General features: G+C 40.4%; 1 protein-coding gene across 2 annotated transcripts in view; it reads right to left on the minus strand.

The window, feature by feature from the left end:
- The window catches only part of NUP93 (nucleoporin 93), an 83,064-nt gene extending 65,137 nt beyond the window's left edge, over positions 1 to 17,927 (minus strand). For both annotated transcript variants that reach the window (XM_061468960.1, XM_061468961.1), the window contains exons 1-2: positions 17,692 to 17,927; positions 17,047 to 17,164 (exon numbers count right to left, since the gene is read on the minus strand). In XM_061468960.1, coding sequence (XP_061324944.1) covers positions 17,047 to 17,164; positions 17,692 to 17,870 — 297 coding nt within the window. In that variant the 5' untranslated portion in view covers positions 17,871 to 17,927. The remainder of the gene's footprint in view (positions 1 to 17,046; positions 17,165 to 17,691) is intronic.
- Positions 17,928 to 20,605: the final 2,678 nt, after the last annotated feature.

Raw genomic sequence — 20,605 nt, forward strand, 5'->3', positions numbered from 1 at the left:
CAGTCAGGCAAGGATCCAAAACTTTAAGGGTCAGGTGCTATTCAATATTTGAATCAGTTCAATAAAACACTGCATAAATATTTGAACTGGCATTCCTGCTCGAAAATACCCTCGGAAAATATTTCAGCTGCTTGCTTTAGAAGTTTGTTAGAGACATTCCCTTCTTCCTTCTGCCCTGTGGAACCTCTGATAAACAAAATCCCATTCCCTGTTCACATTACAGTGCGTTGGCTTGTTTTCAATGTGTTGTTTTCAGTCAGCAAGTACAAATGGGTAAATCTAAAGTGCTGAAACTCTACATCCTTGGCCCTTTATGAGGCCTTCCTCTAAATCTTCCCCAAAAATCTAAAACCATACCACTGAAAAAAAGGCAAAACTCCAGAAGAGTCTCCATTTTTAGATCTCATTCATAACCTCTGGTTTCAGAAACTCAGTACTTGGGCTACATTTTAGCTATTCTTACAATGTGTGCTATAAAATAACGTATGCTGCAGTTTGTCTTTAGGCATGTCCAAACTACACAGAACACAATATTTGCTTAGTTCTGAATATGATATCTCAAGTCAAAGCACAGTAACAAATAACATGATATTCCACATGCAACTGCATCTCTTAATTTTTTAGCTTGACATAGAAAAAGTATCATGCCAGTCATTAATGTACGTTATGATTATGAAATTATAGGGCAACATTTTCATACTATTATAGCCATTGCCTTTGCTGCCTTGCCCAGCCCCTGCTTTCAAACCATGCAACATTCAATGGGACAGACGTTGGTGCAAATGAAGGTAGAAGCTGTGCAGATGCACACTGCCAATACCCCCACAAGCTGCACACTCTATCAACTCAATTCATTGAACTGCAGCTCTGATATATTTCAGCCCCAAGATCTCCACAGCTACACTCAATACCGATTAGCAGAACCTGCTCTGATTTCAGACTTCATCTTCCTGTGCTTCTGTATCTTAGGCCTGTCCGTGTAATTGTGCTCCAAAACAGCTGACATTTCTCTTGAAAATAAAACCTGATATTTCAATAACATAGTCTAAGAATCACTGATTTTTGTAATGTGTTTTTGTAATGTGTAGATGTGTAAATATATCTAAATACTGAGCACAGAAAGTTGATGTCGCAGTTGACATCTCCAGAGTTTTGCTTCTCCAACTGGTAGCAATGGCTTGTTCAGCAGATGCTACTAGTTGCACCTATGCAAATCCTTCAAGAGATTAATAGTAAAACAAAGAAAAACCCAAAACCAAACCAACCACGAGAAACAAGTAACAAAATACAGCTCTTCTTCAGCTCAGCAAAACTAAAATTGCTATAAAAAATAAAAAGCAACTAAATCTTTGGCAAAAGGAAGCTCTGATGATCCCACAGATGGGATTATTCCAACAGAATGTACCCTGGTGTATCAAAAGGCACTGTTTTCATAATGATACTTTGAGGGGTAGCACTGCACTTGAATCATTTACACTCATTATGACCCTGGAAAAGAAATCCAAAGGAATAAGCTACGAGACTATCAGTGTGAGTAAACAAGATTTAGGCTATGAAGCTGTACCCATCAATGAAAGCTAAATTAACTCACTGCACTGCTTTCACAAATAGTACTAGACAGGACACCACCCCAGCCTTTGAAATCTGGCCCTTTTCAGACCCATCAGTCTTTCTCTCATTACTGCTCCATCAGAGAAAGAGTTTGCCACTCCTGGCACTGTTACAGTGTCACTCCTGATTTGTTCTGGAAGCTCTAAGTTTGTTTTTAAGATAATTAGTTGATACTACCCAGGAAAGCCAAAGATGTTGCACTCTAACTGTAGCAAAGAGTTGTTTCAAGATGGAAAAAGAACCCACATGCAGTAAAACAGATCAATAAACTCAGGTGTTATGTTTAGCTCTGCTGTCCTACCTACCCTGCCGAAGAACAAAAGACTCCATGAATTCATACATTTAACAGAATTCCTCACCTTCTCTAGGAAGTGCTCTAACTACACATTCAGCTTAAAAAAATAAAACGCAACACTTGCTGAAAAATAAATTGTGAAAAAAAAAAAGGCTCGAGTCACATGTGACAGCAATTCAATTTCACTGTCTACTGCATACATTTTACATAAGGCAGAGAAGTATAGGACACTGGTCATGATAGTTTTTCATTTATCACTCTGGAACTTCAGTGAGAAACAGGATGAGATCAAGAAAGCAACTGCCTTTGACAGTAGAAAAACAGCCTCACTAATGTAAATGCTCAGCGTGCTTGACTAGCCATGCTTTGCAGAGGCATGTACAACCAGATCATAACTCTTGCACCAGATGCAGTGCAAAAATGAGCCTCTACCTGTTTAACTTGCTTTAAGTCAATTAATCAGCATGAGAGAGTGCCAGTGAAAAATATTTCCATCATAAATGGTGGCCATCCTTCTGCTTCGGCATCTGACTCTCAAAGTTTCCACGGAAAGGTTCATATGAAATATCAGAGAAAAATTGTTTCAAGAAAGCAGTTAAACACTTGTAGCTACAAACTGAGTAACCTGTGGCCAAGGACCAGGCAAAAAACATCCCGTGCACAGTGTATTCATGTAAAAGGCTTTGAAGAAACAGAGGAAAAGCTTACAGCACCTTCCTTGGTGTGAGATGGTCATAACTACCCTGCATGCTTGCAAGGCAACACACTCTGGATTTGTGTATTGCAGTACCACAGGGCATTCAATGAGTCAGAGCAATCCCAGGCACAGCTTTAGGTTGGGCAAAGAAGATATTCAGAGCAGACCTGTGGAGAAAGACTTGGGGGTGTTGGTTGATGAGAAAATGAACATGAGCAGGCAGTGTGCGCTTGCAGCCCAGAAAGCCAACTGTATCCTGGGCTGCATCAAAAGGAGCGTGACAGCAGGTCGAAGGAGCTGATCCTGCCCATTTACTCTGCTCTTGTGAGATCTCACCTGGAGTACTGTGTGCAGTTCTGGTGTCCTCAACATAAAAAAAGACATGGAACTGTTGGAACAAGTCCAGAGAAGGGCCATGAGGACAATCAGGGGACTGGAGCACTTCCCATATGAAGACAGGCTGAGGAAGTTGGGGCTGTTCAGCCTGGAGAAGAGAAGGCTGTGTGAAGACCTCCTAGCAGCCTTCAAGTATCTGAAGGGGGCCTATAGGGCTGCTGGGGAGGGACTCTTCATTAGAGACTGTAGTGATAGGACAAGGGGTAACGGGTTAAAACTTAAACAGGGGAAGTTTAGATTAGATACAAGGAGGAAATTCTTTCCTGTTAGGGTGGTGAGGCACTGGAATAGGTTGCCGAGGGGGGCTGTGAATGCTCCATCCCTGGAAGTGTTCAAGACCAGGTTGGATGAGGCCTTGGGTGATATGGTTTAGTGTGAGGTGTCCCTGCCCACGGCAGGCAGGTTGGAACTCGATGATCTTAAGGTCCTTTCCAACCCTAACTATTCTATGATTCTATGATTCTCTCCTCTCGATGACAGCAACCAGGGGTGCTAAAGGTAAAAGGATCTACCTCAGAGGTCTGCATAAAATTAATGGATTTAGAAACTCCTCAGAGGTGGTAAAATGAATAGTCTTTGGATCCACAGGGGCGCTTCCAACATGCAACATGTTCTCATAAGCCGTCTCTGCAACGGCACAAGTCTTTGAATTCTGCTTCCCACCTTCCTCTCAGAATACGAGGCTTCCAGCAATGCGTGTTGCCAGGATGCATTGCTAATATATAATACATTGGCTGGAAATCAGTATTTCATCTCTGAGAGAGAAAATGTTACAGACATTTCCTAAGAGGCAACACATTCAGAAGACTTTGAGGAAGAAATCAGGTGAGACAAACAGAGTAAACCTATAACCAACAGAAGACAGATCTATGGATAACAGCTACATCCTGCCCCTTAAGTCAGACTGCAGAGTCAATCCCCTGATGCTCATTTTACTGGTGGAAGGAGATCTGTTCTGCTATTCTGCTGCAAAAGGACATTATTTCTCCACAAAGCTTTGCTTTGGGTATTTATTACAGGGATAGCTTCTGAATTCAAAGCAAGACTTTCTTCTCTTTTTCTGGTGATGCTTTGCAAAAGTCATGCCATCACTGGTGTCCCTGGAGATTGACTCACATGTAAGGTTTCCTGCCCAGACCCAGCACCCCTAAATGTCAGCAAGAACATCCAGCCTTTGACAGAAGGCCCAAATTCTTTCTGCATAGAGGAGTGTCCTGCTGACTTGGTGGACCTACCAAAACCAAAGGGGCAGGAGGCCTGGGAGTTGCTAGTTGCCTTCTGAAAGCTTTTAAATGACAGCATCACACACCTTACATGCTGGAGAGACTCCTCTAACAAGAAAATGCAATAGGCTCATTCAAAGCAAGAAAAAAGTATACAAACACAGTAACCCAGAGGAAATAAGGAAAGGAGTTAATAACTGCTACAGTGACTAACAGGAGTATAACTGAGTGACAGCTTGCAGTTCAACTCTTGGCATTTTACATGACTAGTTCATGATAATCCCTTCCCAGGTCAGCTCCCCTTAATTCCAGCAATATGCCAGAGGATGTGTCTACCTTGAGTGCCTATTTCCACAATTCACTAAACCATGAGCTTATTAGAATCCCAGAAACTGTTAAGACCACACAAAGTCTTTTTCTCAGAAAAGGAGGACAAAAACCAATCAAGAGGACATTAGAGAAAGTAATGAATAAGACATCTAAGGGTACAAAACCACAAACAACAAAACATTTAGCACAGCACATAAATCAATTACGTGCAGCCCTATCATGCACTTTGTCCTACCAGCAAATATGAAGCCAAAATATTAACCTCAAGTCAAATAGCAAAACAAAATAAGAGAAGGAATATTGATTCATTGTATCTGTTGAGTAATCAAGCTTCTTACTTGAAAGGAGCTGCAAATTTCCTGGATAAGCCATCTTTAACCTTGGAAAAATTAAATCAAGCTAGGCAGGGACTAAGAAGTTAAATACAGGAGGGTTAGCTCTGAGAAAACAAAACAAACACACAACAAAAAAAATCCCAAACAAGCCCCAAGTACAGGGTCCAAACATGTAATTCCACAATGAATTATATGGGTCTCTGTATCCAGCTTCCACCATTCAGTTTTCACTAGCACTTCAAAATGGGCATGGTCTCTTTTAGTCAAGAGAATGGCACTACTGAATTAGTGATTATTTCAAATTCATTAAAGCCTTTAGATCTTTGTACCTACTTAACAGACAGTAAAAGGATTTAAACATGCCATTTTCTGTTACAAGCCTTGGGGCAGGAGAGGAAAGAAACAATGAATGTTTCAGAGTTACTATATGGTAACCATAGCAGGCAAAATCAATTACTGCTGAGAGGATGTAGAGATAACATGAAGGCTCCCGCTCATCTATTTGAAATGTCGGATTTTTCCACTCCATTTCCTCCCCACTTCTCTTCAGAAATGCCTTTTCTCATACATTAGAATCTGGCCCAAGGAATCCTATTGGCTTGCAAACTCATTTACAGATAAGGATTTGTCATGATACTGTATGGCATCCCCACCTGCACACTCCCACTTATTTGAGATTACAGTCAAATCCTTCTCAGATTGCTACTTCTGCCTTTACGCTGAGTTTGGCTACACTAAACTTGGTTATCAGAGAAACCAATGATGTAGTTTTATCAAGAATACAGTGTAAGCTGAACAGTCACCCTCAAAAGAACTGTAGGATGAATTTGGGGAATTAGCAGAAGCATGTATACCCACTCACATGATGTAAGGTGGGAACATTTTGGGATGGGTAATATTAAAAAAGGGAAACAAATAAGAGCTGGTACTTTAAACATCTGTGAAATAAGTCGTCTAGAAAGGGCAGATCCAGACACCCAAGTCATGCAGATCTGAACAACAGGAAAAGGATGTCTGTTTAAATGATGCCAAGCTAAAAACCAATAAAAGGAAATAAATTTTACACAAACTGTAATTGAGTTGTGGAACTTACTACCACAGGAAGATGGCAAGGCCAAAAACATAATGGGATTAAAACCAGACTGAGTATGGATACTGACAATATCTAGAGCTGTGTTTAACACTAAAATTGTAGAATTATTACCCCTGATGCTTCAGGGTTTTAACTAATCTCTAACCACTAGAGAAAGGGTGAAGCCTAATAACAGGCAGATTTCCCCATGAACATCTCCGGCAATGTTTCTCCTTGCAATTATCCAGTGCTGGTCATGAGCACATAAAGGCAACTGAATAGATGTGTCCCAAGTCTGATCTAATAAATCAACCATGACAAATTTAGTTTCAGCTAATGACATCTGATTCAAGTCTAGGACAGCCAACTGAACCATTCAGAAAGGTTTAATAAAGCTGCTGAAATTGAAATTAAGTACTGATGTGTTTACCACAGACTTTCCTCCTTCACCTGCCTTTGAGCAGCACTCATAGTGACACTAGACAGCCTTTGCTCCCTTAAAACTACTGTAGGTTAGAAAACCTCTCTCCCCTTTCCAACCTCCAGCCCACAATGAAGACTGAAGAAATCACATCATCCAGGAATCGGTGCTTGGAAAGGACAGTCCACAGAGACTTGCACTGCAGTTGCAAAAGCTTTCAATATGCTACGTTATTCTCTATTAAGTTATTTTAAAGCTAAGTCTCTCCCTCCAACTTTCTCTAGCCATTTTTACCAAGCAACAATTAAGCATGCTGTTCCAATTATGCTAAAAAATAATCTGTTAGCTGTGGCTCAAAATGCTGTTTAAGCAGATTCTTTCTGGTGGAAGCACCATGAATCCTGCATGGTTGCTGAGATACAAATAATGGAATGGTACAGAAAATTTCCAACCCACCTCCCTAAGCTTCTTTCGGTCATTTCCATGTGCACAGAAAAACAGCAAGAGACATTTCACACAAGTGCTTTTTGTTTGAACACAACTTTAATGATTTAGCTCAAAGTAAGTAAAATAACCCTTGAGCACTCAAAATAACGTCAAAGAACAGACCTGAGTAAAGAGTGGGCAGGAGGTTATAAATGAATCCGAAGTAGGAAAGGAAAGGGAATAAATACAACTGAAGTAAGGAAAAAAAGAGAGTGCAAGAAACACAAGAAATAAAGGACATGGAAAAAAAACCACCAAAACAAAAACCCAAACAAAACAGAAAGGAGGCAGCAAGAACAGAAGTTATGCAAAAATCTAAATGAGTAAGTCAAATGCATGCGTCCTTAGTTCCACCTGAAAAGGCTGCAACTTTCTTTCAGGAGTGTATCTTGGCAAGGATAAGAATTCATTTTGACTTCAAAAAGTTAAAAAACATCCATACACACAACCCAAACATTCCTTCTGCAAAACGCCAAATTTTCAGGCTGCTGTTTTGCATGCAGAAACTTCAGTACATACTCAGTTTGATGCCCAAGCACTGGTAAACAGTTTACACACTTATCAGCTAGTTACTATTTTAAACCAAAGCTCAATAATGCCTAGGATTAGGATTTTGGATGTGGAGTCAAACTGACTAATTACTACAGCAGAGAGGAGGGCATGCACAACAATCTACCTGGGGCCTTTCCCAGACCGCTACATTAATGCAAATCATTTCATAAGAAACCCCAGTGGAATTCATCAGTCGAGTAACACTTTTGAGATGCCAGAGTAAATCAGAGGGGCTTGAAAGGAGGGGAGGGAGTCGAGAGCTGCAGCAGGTATTGTTTTTCTAATAGATTTGATGAGCAGCCTGGCCAGAAAGAGAGTATCCAGGACTTACGCCATTTGTGATCACAGGAGTGCAGTGAGATGGTCTGGCCTGCCCCAGTCACAAGCTTCCCCTGTGAAAAGAGTGATTTGTTTCGTGCAGCCCCCAGCACCATGAGAGATCAGGTGAGAAAGATGCTCAAGACAATGCTTAAGTAATAAAGACAATAGCAAAAACCCCTGTAAAAACAATAGTTCAGCATAAAGGTAACAAACCCACCTCTCTGCCTGTAGGTCAGCTCCAAGCTACTCTATCCCACTTCAGAAAAGTTTGCTGAAGATCAGAATTTTTTTTTTTCCCCTCTTACAGTTAAGAATTTTTTCTGTATTTCTCCATTTCAGAAGCATGAACAGAAAAGCCACACTGCCTTTAATAGGGGAATGTTCATTTTTCAGTCCCAAATCTGTATCTTAGGTCCAGTAACAGACTGCAGCATTGTGACTCAAAGCTGCTGCCATCTGCGAGAAGTCCCTGCAACAAGGCCTCTCTGCACAGCTACGAGCAAAGCTTCTCAAAACCCAGGCTCTCCATTTCAAATTTCCACCAAGGCACCAGAAGGACGTACCATGGTCCATACTTAGGAAACAACTGGATTACTTCAAATATAAGTATACATTAATATGAAAAACAAATACAAAAGCCCCAACACTGTGGTCTTGCTCTGTTACTAGCCAAAATCTTCTACCCTGAAGTCTGCTTTCTTCGTAATGGTTTCAAAGTTGATGGAAATACCAATATTTTACAAAACCAAATGAAGTGCTGCTTTGCAAAAGCTACACTTGAACCTCAAATAAATAAATAAAACCATCTCTTTATCTCAAGTAATTGCTCTATTGCGTGATACAGGGAGGTGGCAAATTGCCAGATTGGTAGAATTTATATCCCACCAATCCATATAACCACAGAGATGAACCCATTCTACTAAATTTTTCCAGCACCATGAAAACACTAATTCCAATAGTTCATTTGCACATGCTGAGCACACACTGTCTAGGTCAGTAGTCAATACAAGACCTCAGCAAGCACTATATTAATGGGAGACCGTGACATTAAAATGTACTGCATTGCTAGAAGTGCAGTCCTCCTGCTAAGATGCAACTTGGACCCTGAAAGTCACTGAACATCCTAGAGCACTTCTAGCAATAGTAACATTCCTCCAAGCCGAGTCTTGGTGGAATTCTGACTCAGGTAATCACATCCTACCAGCCAAGGCTCACTGTACAGTTTTAACTACACATGGTGTTTTAAAGTCCTGCAATGCTACCGAGAGAAGCAAAAATGTCTACAGCTAAGAACAGAAGAGGCTGCATTTTGGATATGTGATCTCCGAGCTCCCTTTTATACCCTATTTGCCCCTTCAGAGGGGTATGAGTTAACATTCAATTAGGAATTGAAACAATTTTCATTAAAGAGCAGAGCCACGCAGCACAAGTATTAAAAAAAGAGGGGGGAAGGGAATGAAGTCAAGTGTTGTAACTCAAAATCTGGTCTAAGATGCTTATGATAGATACTTCAAAGACATTTATTAAAAGTCTACAGTCATACCTATTTAAGATGCAAAGGACATATCTGGATTAAGCAGACAGGAAATGTAAAATGTGACAGGACACAGTAGAATTTAAATTGATCAATAAACATAGCTCCTAGAACAAGAGTTCTCAATTTTTCCATCTCATGACCTTGTATTAGCATAAAAGTTTTCGAATGTCCCTTTCATACTTTCTTGTTCACCCATGATGAAAGAGAAATGCAGATCATGTCTCTTCTTTCCCTGTTCCTAACCCTTTAAGGTTAGGAATCCATGATCAGAGCTATGATGAACTGGAAGATCACCACCTAATTACTTCAGTTAGTATGCAACCAAGCGAACAAAAGAAATCTGAAATAATTTAGTCTCACAGCATTTACTGAGTGGCTGTAATGTGGCCAACTAATAAAACACCATGGAATATTTTACATTAAATGTGCCATGGTTTGGGTTTTTGGGGAGTGCATGGATTTGTTTTTCAGGATGGTCATGCCAGGGTAATTTAAAACTGCACTACTAAATCATGCTATTAAACCAGTAGCAAAAACCAGAGAAAACTGCACTTAAATGTAATCACATGAGGGGAAAAGTGACAAGCAAAAAAACCCAACAAAACAAACCTCAAAGCCCAAATACATTTCCAGTGTTTTGGGCTCCTTCCCACCCTGCTTTATACAGTGTTATTCCCACACCTGCTCCACACCAAAAGCAGTATTTGAGGCTTTTAGCCTGATGTTTTGTGTATTCTTTTTTTTGGGGGGGGGAGGGGGGAAGGTTTGTTGGTTTGTGGTTTGGGGGGGGAGGGGTGTTTGGTTGGTTGATTTTGTGTTTGGTTTGGGCTTTCTTCTTTTATTGGGGAAAAAAAACAACAAATAACACACACACCCCCAAAAAAACACAAAACACCCCCCAAAAAAGGCAACCCAAATAAACAACTGAAAAACAAAACAAAAAAAACACCACAAACCAAACAACTCCACAGTGGCTATGAAATAGAGAAGCCTGCTTTCTTAAACCCCACTCACAGCCCAGTCTACACACAGAGTGGCATTTCCCAGGGCATTCTTTGATCTGCACAAGCCTGATCTGCACATTCAGAGGGGCTCTAGGAGACTGCTGGCATCAGGAAGGTGGCAGAGAGGCCACCAAACCCCTGTCTGCCTCACCAAGGCTGCATGCTGCAGAAGGACTTGCAAGCCTGATCACTCATCAGAACCACAGACAGGCTGCAGATTTCCTTCAGAGGCTTATGTAAAGCTGTTACATCTTAACCTAAAAGGAGGAAGGCATGTAAACACATCAGATGTGATGAGGAAGTCTCCGTAATTTGTATTTCTAAGGTCCACATCTCTTAACAGCATTTGCTGCATGTCAAAATACTCAGTCTACATTGCTGCTTTCTCCAATTGTGTTAAAATTGCCTCTGGCCACATTTAATTACCATGATATTTATATTCTTGATTTACATATCCAAGTGTGTACATTAAGGGTCAAATCCTGAATGAAATCAGTGAGACAAACTGGGCAAAGAAGGTTGCAAGGTTTGATACTAGCATGTGCTAGTAACAGAAGGAAGAATTACTTCTGAGGACCTTTTCAGAGCAGCATTTTTGGAGCACAAGGTTTTTTCAGCTTTTGAAAAATTCACAACTATGATCACAAATATTTTTCATTCAGACTGCAGCAATGCAAAGAAGCCAACAGCTAATGACAGGCGCTAAAAAAAAACACTAAAAGATTATCCTCTTGCATTCACTGTCCTGGCTCCGCAGTGGTTAAAAGGCCCCCACAGCTGTGCTGTCATCATTGATTAGGGTGAACAAGGAAGTGCCAGGAAAAATAAAGCCACCTTAATTTCAAGCCCCATTAGAACTGAAGGACTTGGGAGGGGGGGGAAGAGAGGAGAAATCAATGTTTGGCAAATGGGAAAGGACAAAATCTGCAAAAGGAAAAATGCGTTTTCAGGCTAAGTTAATGCAAACAACGGATGGTGAAAAGCACTTGAGGCTGCCCCTTTTAGGTTGTGTCAGCATTTCCATTTATAAACTCTGATTTTAGTTACACCCGAATAAGATTACCACAGGCTTTGGCTTAATTCTAGCAGATACGACAAAGTACATCACAAATGGTAATGTAAAATAGCAGTAAGAGCTCACTGTGTGAATACTGCACCCTTTTGGTATCTGATGTCAGAGTGTGTTTAAATTATGAATCACACACTTATGTTACACATGAACAGAACATACAGAGCTGGGGCAAGCATCCCGGGCCCCAGATTCTACCAACACTGAAGGCTGCTTTTGCTACAAACCCTGTTTACCGTACTCTGGAAAACTTGAAAACATCCCAGCTACTTAATTTCAGTCTGCCTTAGTTGCTACATGGACACATTTCAGTCTAACCTTCTGTCCTCATTTAGATAAAAGCTCTTACTTCTGTATCTCGACCTCCACCAGAAAGCTACTCAGTCAATATTCTGAACATCTACACCCAGAAATCAAACCCAAGCCCTGGTACGCAACCCTTAATTTCAGCTCTGCCTAGACCACAAGGGAAGGTGAAACTGTTGTACAGATGAGGTAATTCACAAAATTTTCCTTCAGTGTAATGGAGCCAGGGCTTCCCCTCAAACTCTCCAAGCAGATCAACAATGTACACAAGGAGAGCTCATTTCCAGCATTTATTTCACAGATCTGCACAGTGCTGGACCAAGCCTTAAAACTGATAGCAGCACCATTTCTTGAAACTACATCATGCCTTTGGGCTTATACATTTCAAAACAAGTATGCAGGGGGCCTAAATCTAGTATTAAACCACTGTGACATGTTCAAAACACAAAAGCACAACATTACTGTAAAGCATAACATATACTGTAGCCAGTCCAACTACCTTTGTAGGTATAAATTAGGCCTTGATCCTGCAAATAACACAAATAACCAGGTACCCAAAAGTACTTCACTAGAGCAACACCAAACCTCTCGCCAACATCCATGCACATAAACTAAACAGTACACATGGAAGAGCCAGGTCCTAGCTCACGTTACAATAGTGCAGCCTTGCCATATAGTGGACATAATTCCTTCTTTGGCTGCCATTACTGTGACTTGAGAGAGGTCTGCTAGGACAGTGCTCACTAGAAGAGGATGTTGTAGTTTGCACATTTGAAAGAGAAGACAACACCTTTCAGAATGTCAATATTCTGTTTATATACACAGATGCCATTTGCAGGATACCAGCTTGCACGATCAACTCTTACCTGGGATTTTTAAAGCCACAAACAAACAGAAAACCCAACACACATTTCTGTGCTAAACATGGCATCAAGAACATCAAGGACCCCTTGACTACCATATTCAACTCTGACAGATTTTGCCAAAATAGGGCTTTTTGACAACTTGGTCTTTATAAAGTCTTCACATAAGAATTGTTATGAACTGGATTTCCTGCAAGAAGTGTCTGGTGTGTTGCATGCACTTTAAGAAGACCATCTTTGAAATGAGAGAGGAAAAATAAGAAGTCCTATCATTTAATGGCAAGCCTAGACTTTTCCATAATCTTCCCTGCCTACTGCTCTAGTGGGAAACATTTCCTAGACTCTCAACCCTTTCACGCGCAAGCAATCTACATTTTACATAAATAATTCAGGTAATTAATTGAGCTGCAATTTGGTGCACTTCTTTTTAGTCAGCACTATGGATGGAGTACCATTTAAAAGAGGCTCTGTACGGAAAGTCCCAAGCTGACGCTTCTATTAAGGTAAATTCCTAGATTCTCTTAACACTTTCTGAAACTCACATCAGTATATTGGGACTTCAGGCCCTAGGATGCTCCTCTCTGCTTTTTCTTGCTGTGTTTTCATCTATAAGAAAGAAGATATTTCCTGGAGTTCTCCTTCTGCAGTGCTGACAGCCATCATTTGAGAGATCAGATTCTAACATATAGGCTGCCCGAATAGACTGCAGCATAAGAAAGAACACAGACAGTAAGTAAATATTTCACATAAGAAAGCTGAAGAAGCTCAAGCAAACTGTCCAAAGAAATCACTGGATGCAAAGGAGTTGTGTGAGCACACAACAGGAAGTCTAGGGATTATTTTCATGCTGTAAAAGCTTTGAATATTTAAAAGTCAGCAGAAACCTAAAATTCATACAATAAAGATTTAGTCATATTTGTAACCTTCACATAACTGCTACAGTCAAAGGCTAAGCATCAGATCTGTGCCTCTGGTTGTAAAGTATTTATGAACTGATAGCACTGCCTGCCCAAACTGAAGCAGAGGGGCACCACATATACAAGAATAACTGAAGTGTTAAAGAATCTACAACCAACTACGTTTCAGACAGGATTTAAGTATGTGCACTGAGCATCAGGAGAAAATGGGATGAGAAAGGACAGCTGAGCCTACAACAGTGATGGTAAACTGTGAATCAAGTTCATTAAGTATTTGAGAAGTTTTTGCTGGTTAAAGAAAATGAGTAATGGTAACATTGGAAAGGACAGAAATAAACACAAGCCTAAAGAAACCAAATGAAACTAAATTAGCTAGGAAGAAAACAAATCCCAACTATCATCAGAAGGTGTAAGAAAAAGAAACATAGGAAGAAGCTTTTGTAGCATATCTTCATCTAAAGCATCAAATCATTTAAGGCTAATTAGAGGACAATCAGCAGTGTATAGCACAAAGGTCCTCTTACATAATTAAGAACAAAAACTTAACAAAAACTGCTCAGAAAGGACAAGATCCTGCAGTTGATGACTTCATACAAGTTACTTGCAGATAAGAGACCATTACTGACATCAGCTAGGCAGCTTGAGATGTGACTGCAGACATCCTCAGACAGAGCAGAGGATGAAGTTCTGCAAAACAGCACCAAAAGCCTTTCACCTATTAACTGCAGAACAAACAGGGATAAAACATTTTAAATGACTCTTCATCTAAACTGGAGCACCCTGCCATGCTTCCCACTGCAAACAGTTTTAGCTAATTTACTGTGAAGATTTTCCACATGTGGCCTGCAAAGAAGTTTTATGCAAAGCACTCATTTATTAGGCTTCAGACATGAGCAGTTAAAGTGATCACTGATTAAATCACCAGTGTTAATCACAATTCAAAAGAGCAAGCAGGGAACTTTGATTTAAATGATTGATTTTAATCCTGTTTTTCATTTGCACTTCTTAGCTGTTTTCCTAAAGGAAAGGTTGAATCTCATTGGCCAATTTGGCCATTTAAACATATTGATTTGCAATTAACCACTGTTTTATGTTAGATCTGAAGCTTTCCTAAACAGAATAAAATTGTATCTGTATTTACAATATTAAGTTACTTTTAAAAGAACAGGATTTATTCAGGATCTTAAACATTTTTGTTAAGCTTGAAAATAGTAAGTTAGAAATGTCTTATTTATCTTACACATGTGCTTCATGTCAAGCTCCTAGGATGGACTAGAATCCTAGGAGAAAGAGACCATATTAAAATGTTCAGTCAATTAAAATGCCTTATATAAAGCAAAAACTACCCAGCTTGTATTTCAAAATGCTTGCATTTCAAATTGTCTCTGTGAGACAAAAAAAAGTCATTAACTTTGTTAGTAAAAAGACAGACTAAAAATGATGGCTAGACACAGAGGCATTTCAACACTTAAAACATGCAAACAGACCAATATTTAAGAAATTTTCCAGCATGCCTATGCAAGGTAAGTACCCACAGAAATCACCTCGAGTTGAAATCAGTGGGTCTCAGATACCAAATTTGCTTAATTATAGCTGAAAATCTTTTTATTTCAGGTGTAAGATAGTGAAAAAAAAAAGTCTCCTCCCACATCCTCCAAGCTTTTCCAACTAAGAAATCTTACTTGTCACTTACTTATTTAAAAAATACTCTTATTTAAATAATTTTAATAGTTTATAGCAAGCTTAGTCCATAACGTCAACTTAAACACTTCCTTTTCCTGAAGGAATAAATGCATTCTAATGAAAAATAAATATTGACATGGGTCATGGGAATAAGAAAATATATTGAGAAGATCACCAAATATACCAAAATCACCACATTGAATGACAAGACCTTGGTATAAGGTATAATTCAGACAGAAGCAGAATGTGAACGCTTTCTCAGGTAACCGGCAAAATAAAATAAAATGTGAGTATTAGACAGCCCTATTCATTTTCTTACAGGCCACAAGTCTTAGATTCAGAAAGTCAAGAGCTCCATTGCTTCTGGGTTTCAAAATCTGCAATATGATTGCCCTTAAAGCAGAAAGGAAAAACACCACAGAAATTAAAGAATTAGCAGCAGTAAGAAAAAAAAAAAAGGAAGTTTAACATCACCAATTAGAAGTACAACCTTGGAAACTGGAACAAAGGAAAAATGAGAGAAGAGAAAGTGAACAATGCCAGTGGTTTAGAGCTCTCATTATGCAATACATAAAGTCTCCAGAGTGCACCAATTTTTGGTGAAAGAGAGAAGAAAACCACCTGGGGAGGGTGCGAAGATAGCCAGGCATGCCAGGAATTGCCAGAAGGTGAAGAGGAGCAAAGGTACAAGAAGAAATCTCACCTTCAGAAAGCCCTTTAGCTGCTCTAAGTAATCAGTCCTCACACAGAGTCACTCCTCTGCATTCCCAGCCTGAGAGTGCTGAAGGCAGCCCCAAAACAGAGGGGTACTGCTTGCACTGCAAGGAAGTGTGTCCTTGACAGGCGTCCCAGGGCACATACGTAGCATACTGGAAAGGCTATGGGGCTTAAAGAAGAGCAGATTAAGTAGATCTACCTGAAGACAGGAGACCACAAGGCTCCTAACACTAGGAAGAGTCTAGATCAAGCACCTGTCCACCCAAAACGGATGGCACCAAAAGCTTAAACAAAACATACCGTTAGGTAAAATGGGGTATCTCCACACTCTTCCCTCCCCATTGTCTTCTGAAGTTGAGTAGTTTAGGGCATACTACTTCTGCTAAAAAAAGAAGAGCTTACAGCTCTTTTGACTCTTCTAACTTAGCCATCTGCCAGTAAGGAGAGACAATGTAAGGTTCAAAATGGTTAAAAAGTAATTCAGACCAGTATCGTCAACGCAACCCACAACATCAATTTCATAACCAGCTCTTAACTGAGTAATGAATACCACAGATCTTTTCATCATTAAGGTATCCTACAAGGGCAGGCAACTATCATAATACAAAAATAAATGGCTCATATTAATTTCTAAGACATCTGGGGAGATGAGCTACATGAAAATTTATAAATCATATTGGCAAAGCATATGCAAAGTCACAAAGCAAAAGAAACATGGCAAAGTCAGTCTACCACCAAGACAAGGCTGTGACATCTGATATAGACTGAAAGAAAAAGCTACACTCACCTCCTTTGTATTTTGACTTAAATGCCCCCATTCCAACACCTCCAAACTGATAAGTGGTTCTACTTGTGTTCTTACAATCAGACATAAAAAGATCTCAAAATTATAAGGGAGAGGTATCCATGCTGTAGTTCAGGCTTGCAAAGCAGACAGACAGGTCCACAAAGGCAGACAGCACATACCTAGTTCCTCTTGACTGCAGCAAGAGTTCAGAACTTAAAGTATGTCCGCCAGTATGGTACTTAAATGTTGCTTCTGATGGCTAACGAACATCTTCCCCCATTGAAAGCAGCACATCTCTCCTGTACCCCCTCTAGCCAGTGAATTAAACACAGAGCAAGGCTATTTTCACAAATGCCTTCAAAGAGCTTTGAACCACAACACAGAAACAGCAGTTACAAAGGCAGTGTAACTCAAATCCCCCTACCTGGATGTCAGTGTCCTTAACAGGTTCAAGAGGCTCAAATGTAGTGACTGCACTTAGACTCTCTAGACGCTGAGAAATGTGAGATATATCGAGCCCTCTAGACCCAAGAAGCACAGACCTATAAGGAAGAAATTATACAAGTATGAAATTAGTATTGAACAGACAGAACTCTAAACCCAAATTCATTGTCAATATTTAGGTCAGCAGTTGGCCATGTACAGTGTTCCCAGCTGTGTTATATAAAAAGCAAAAAAAACCCCAAACTCTGAAAAGCCCTATGTGTATCTCTAGCCTCCTCAGCCCTGCTGAACTCCTTCTGCTGTTCCACTGCAGTACTGCACAGCTGCCAAGTCCTTCCAGAGAGAAAAAAAAAATCTATAGCATACTCGTAAATGTCTTCAGCGGCAGCCAGAACAAGGGACTGCACTTTTTGGCTTTAGTGCCCAAATTCAAGAACAATAGGTCCTCAGATACATCCTCCAATCACTGTATTGGGTTTTGGAAGCAGGAGAAAGGGCGGGGGGGGAACCAGCTCTGCAGTCATTCTGTTTCTCCCGGGCATGTCCTCCCACCCACACTAGAAGTCAACCCTATAAACAGCTTCTGCTCTCTGCAGAGTTTCCAATGCTGGAACTCTGTACTTACGCCTTAACATCAGCAGTCTCCTGGGAAGTGCGGGTCAGAGTGCGGGAGCGCAGGCGCTCCCCAGCCTGCTGAATCTCCTGCAGGTTGCGTTCTACATGAGGCAGCTCAGAGATACCTTCTGTCTCAGCTGCAAGCTGTTCCGCCTGCTGGAGAAGCTCACCAAAGCCTTCAGTATCCATCTCTGTTGCAGGTCTCACTCAAGATGCACAAAAACCTTCAGAGAAAAAGATGCTTGATCAACTATAAACAGTTTCTATACCTATGGCACCACAGACAGACCAGCAAGAGTAGGTCTTCTAGAATAGGATACTCCTCTGCCCATACTCCCCAAGCACTAAACATTAAGGAAAGACTTTCAAGTGGTCTCAGAGAGCTTTGCCTTGCAGGACTACATTCTCAAGGCCTATCTATGGGCCTGTCAGAAATGGGATGCAGATGCCATATACTGCCTTGTTATAAATGAGAGTGAAAGCAGAGACATCCCTGTGAAGACTTTTGTGTTAATTTAGCTAAAACCTACTTGTACACACACACATATATATATGTGCATACTACATACATATATATATATATATATAAAGTAATTTGAAGAGTCAGATCACTCAATGATCCTCATGGATCCCTTCCACTCAAGCTATCATATGGTTTTATATTTTTATATATTAAAAATTGAGATACATACATGTGCATGCATAGATATATATACACATGCATCTAGATATATATGCATGAGGGCTAAAAACACACAACTTACATATGAGGTTAAATTAGCAGCAAAACAGACAAGCAGACGCATGTACATAGACAGCCATAACTAACCATCTACTAAAATGTGCTAATCTACACAATATTAATCCCTTAGTCAAAAGGGATAAGTACACGTTGTTCCAACATAGAAGACGTGCCTCTAACTCTGAGGCATGCAGAAAGTTTTACCAGCGTTTGTGAGAATTGCTTGCACAGACCAAATGAGAGCATGGTTAAAGAAACTAAGGCAAGGGCTGGAATGGATGAGGTCAACAGTGCATTGTGCAGTTCCAAATTCAGAATGGATCCTCTTATTGTTACAGAAAAGACAAAAATGTAGTGTTTGAAATTAGCATGAAAAAAAAACCAAACATGTAGCTGCAACAGTGTCCATGTAAATTAAATATGAAATCTAAACCCTTCACACACCAAATCCGTGACTTGCAGCTAAACCAGCTATATGCTACAAGCACCTGGCACCTCTGTAAAGCCCCAAGAAAAAAATCATGTAAATCTAGTCTTGCTGAACAGTGCTCCAGACATGGGAATCTCCAGTACACTCTCTGACTGCACTTGCACCCTAACCCAAAGCGTCTGGGATCAAGTAAGATAAACCAGATCTCAAATATTAACTCAAGCAACTTTATAATTTACTCAAAATTAAAATTAATGGAGACTATCTGGGTCAAGGGAGCCCACCAAGAAGAAAACTGGGCATTTTTACAAACCAAAACCAGACCACAATTCCAAGTACTTCTTGGTACCCCTCAACCACTCCAAAGCAATTTAATGGTACAGTTTCAATATTCCTCACTTTCTCACTCGCGCCATTCCAAAGTACAACTACCAGTGGCAACAGCGCTGCTTCTGTCTGGACAAGTGATTTAAAAGCACTGCATGATGATTCACTCAGATACATGCAATTAGAAAGAGAAAATGATCCCTGCTGCCTGGGTGCCAGGACAAACCTTAACAGCCGGCACCCAGGAATAGAGAATTTCACAAGCACTCCCACCCACTTCTGGAAAGCTGGGAGCTGTTGGGGGAGGCAGTGATCGTGTCTGCACTGACTTATTAATCAGGTGAGACAGCAGAGACTGGATTTGGTTGAACAGATTAGCATGTCACAGAGATGGAGAGGATCAGGGAAGGGTGGCGCTTGAAACAAGCCACTCTGTGTGCTGCAATGCAGCACAGAACATCCTTCCAGTATTTACTTGCAATAACTCAGGTGCACCCTGGCCAGAAGCAGCCTCTGTTGGCAGACACCGACCAGAACAGCCACACTCCAGTACAGAACTGACCAGATCCTATGGGAGCAGCGACGGCAAGAACAGACATCAGCTTGATTAGATCTGATCCAGTCTGTTTCCTCTTTTCATTACCAACAAGATAAAAAGCCAGGAGCATAGGAAGGCACTAACTTCTAAAAGCACTGCAACCAAAAGCATGGAGAATCAGTGCACTATAAAGCTGCTCCCAAACCTGTACCTTTTAGCCATAGATTCCACATCAACATTATATAAGGTCTGCCCCATAAATTTGCTGATACAGCACAACTGCAACAATGATGAGATTGAACTGAATTCAGCAAATATAGAATAAACTAGTTATTCTGGAGCAAGTTAAACTACCTGTGATTATAATCAAGCACTGGAAATGACAGGTCAGAACTGAGAGAGCCAACACTAAATACTTTTTCTAAATAGTGACGGAATTCAAATATTTAGCCTGAGTAACAGCATGAACAACTCTGTCTCCACCGTGACAGAATTTACTGCATATGAGAGACTGCCCTCTGACTCCTAATGCTGCTGTGCAGGATGGAAACCGCTGCCACAGTAACGAGTAGGGCAATGGCAAATTTTCACGTCTGGCTTGGGAAGGAGCAACAACTGACACCTAAGGGAAAGAAAACACATCAGAAGTTTAATTTCTGTGAAACCAATCGACCTTGGGCTAAAAGCCAGGACTGAAAAGACTCTTCTGTAAAAGATCTTTGATGACTTATCAATCGAAGCTGTGGCATTAGACTATTATTCCATTAAACCCCAGTGTAATGTTTCCCCAACATTTAAAACCACAATTACTATATCTCGTACAGGTTGACTAGATTTAAGCCAGAAAGAAACTAAGAAAGATGATGACAGGTTTCTTCAGTCAGTTC

This window comes from Pezoporus flaviventris, unplaced genomic scaffold (assembly GCF_033815535.1).
Source record: "Pezoporus flaviventris isolate CSIRO_AGI_PZ_B2104156 unplaced genomic scaffold, CSIRO_AGI_Pfla_v1 ptg000054l, whole genome shotgun sequence".
Taxonomy (NCBI): Eukaryota; Metazoa; Chordata; class Aves; order Psittaciformes; family Psittacidae; genus Pezoporus; species Pezoporus flaviventris.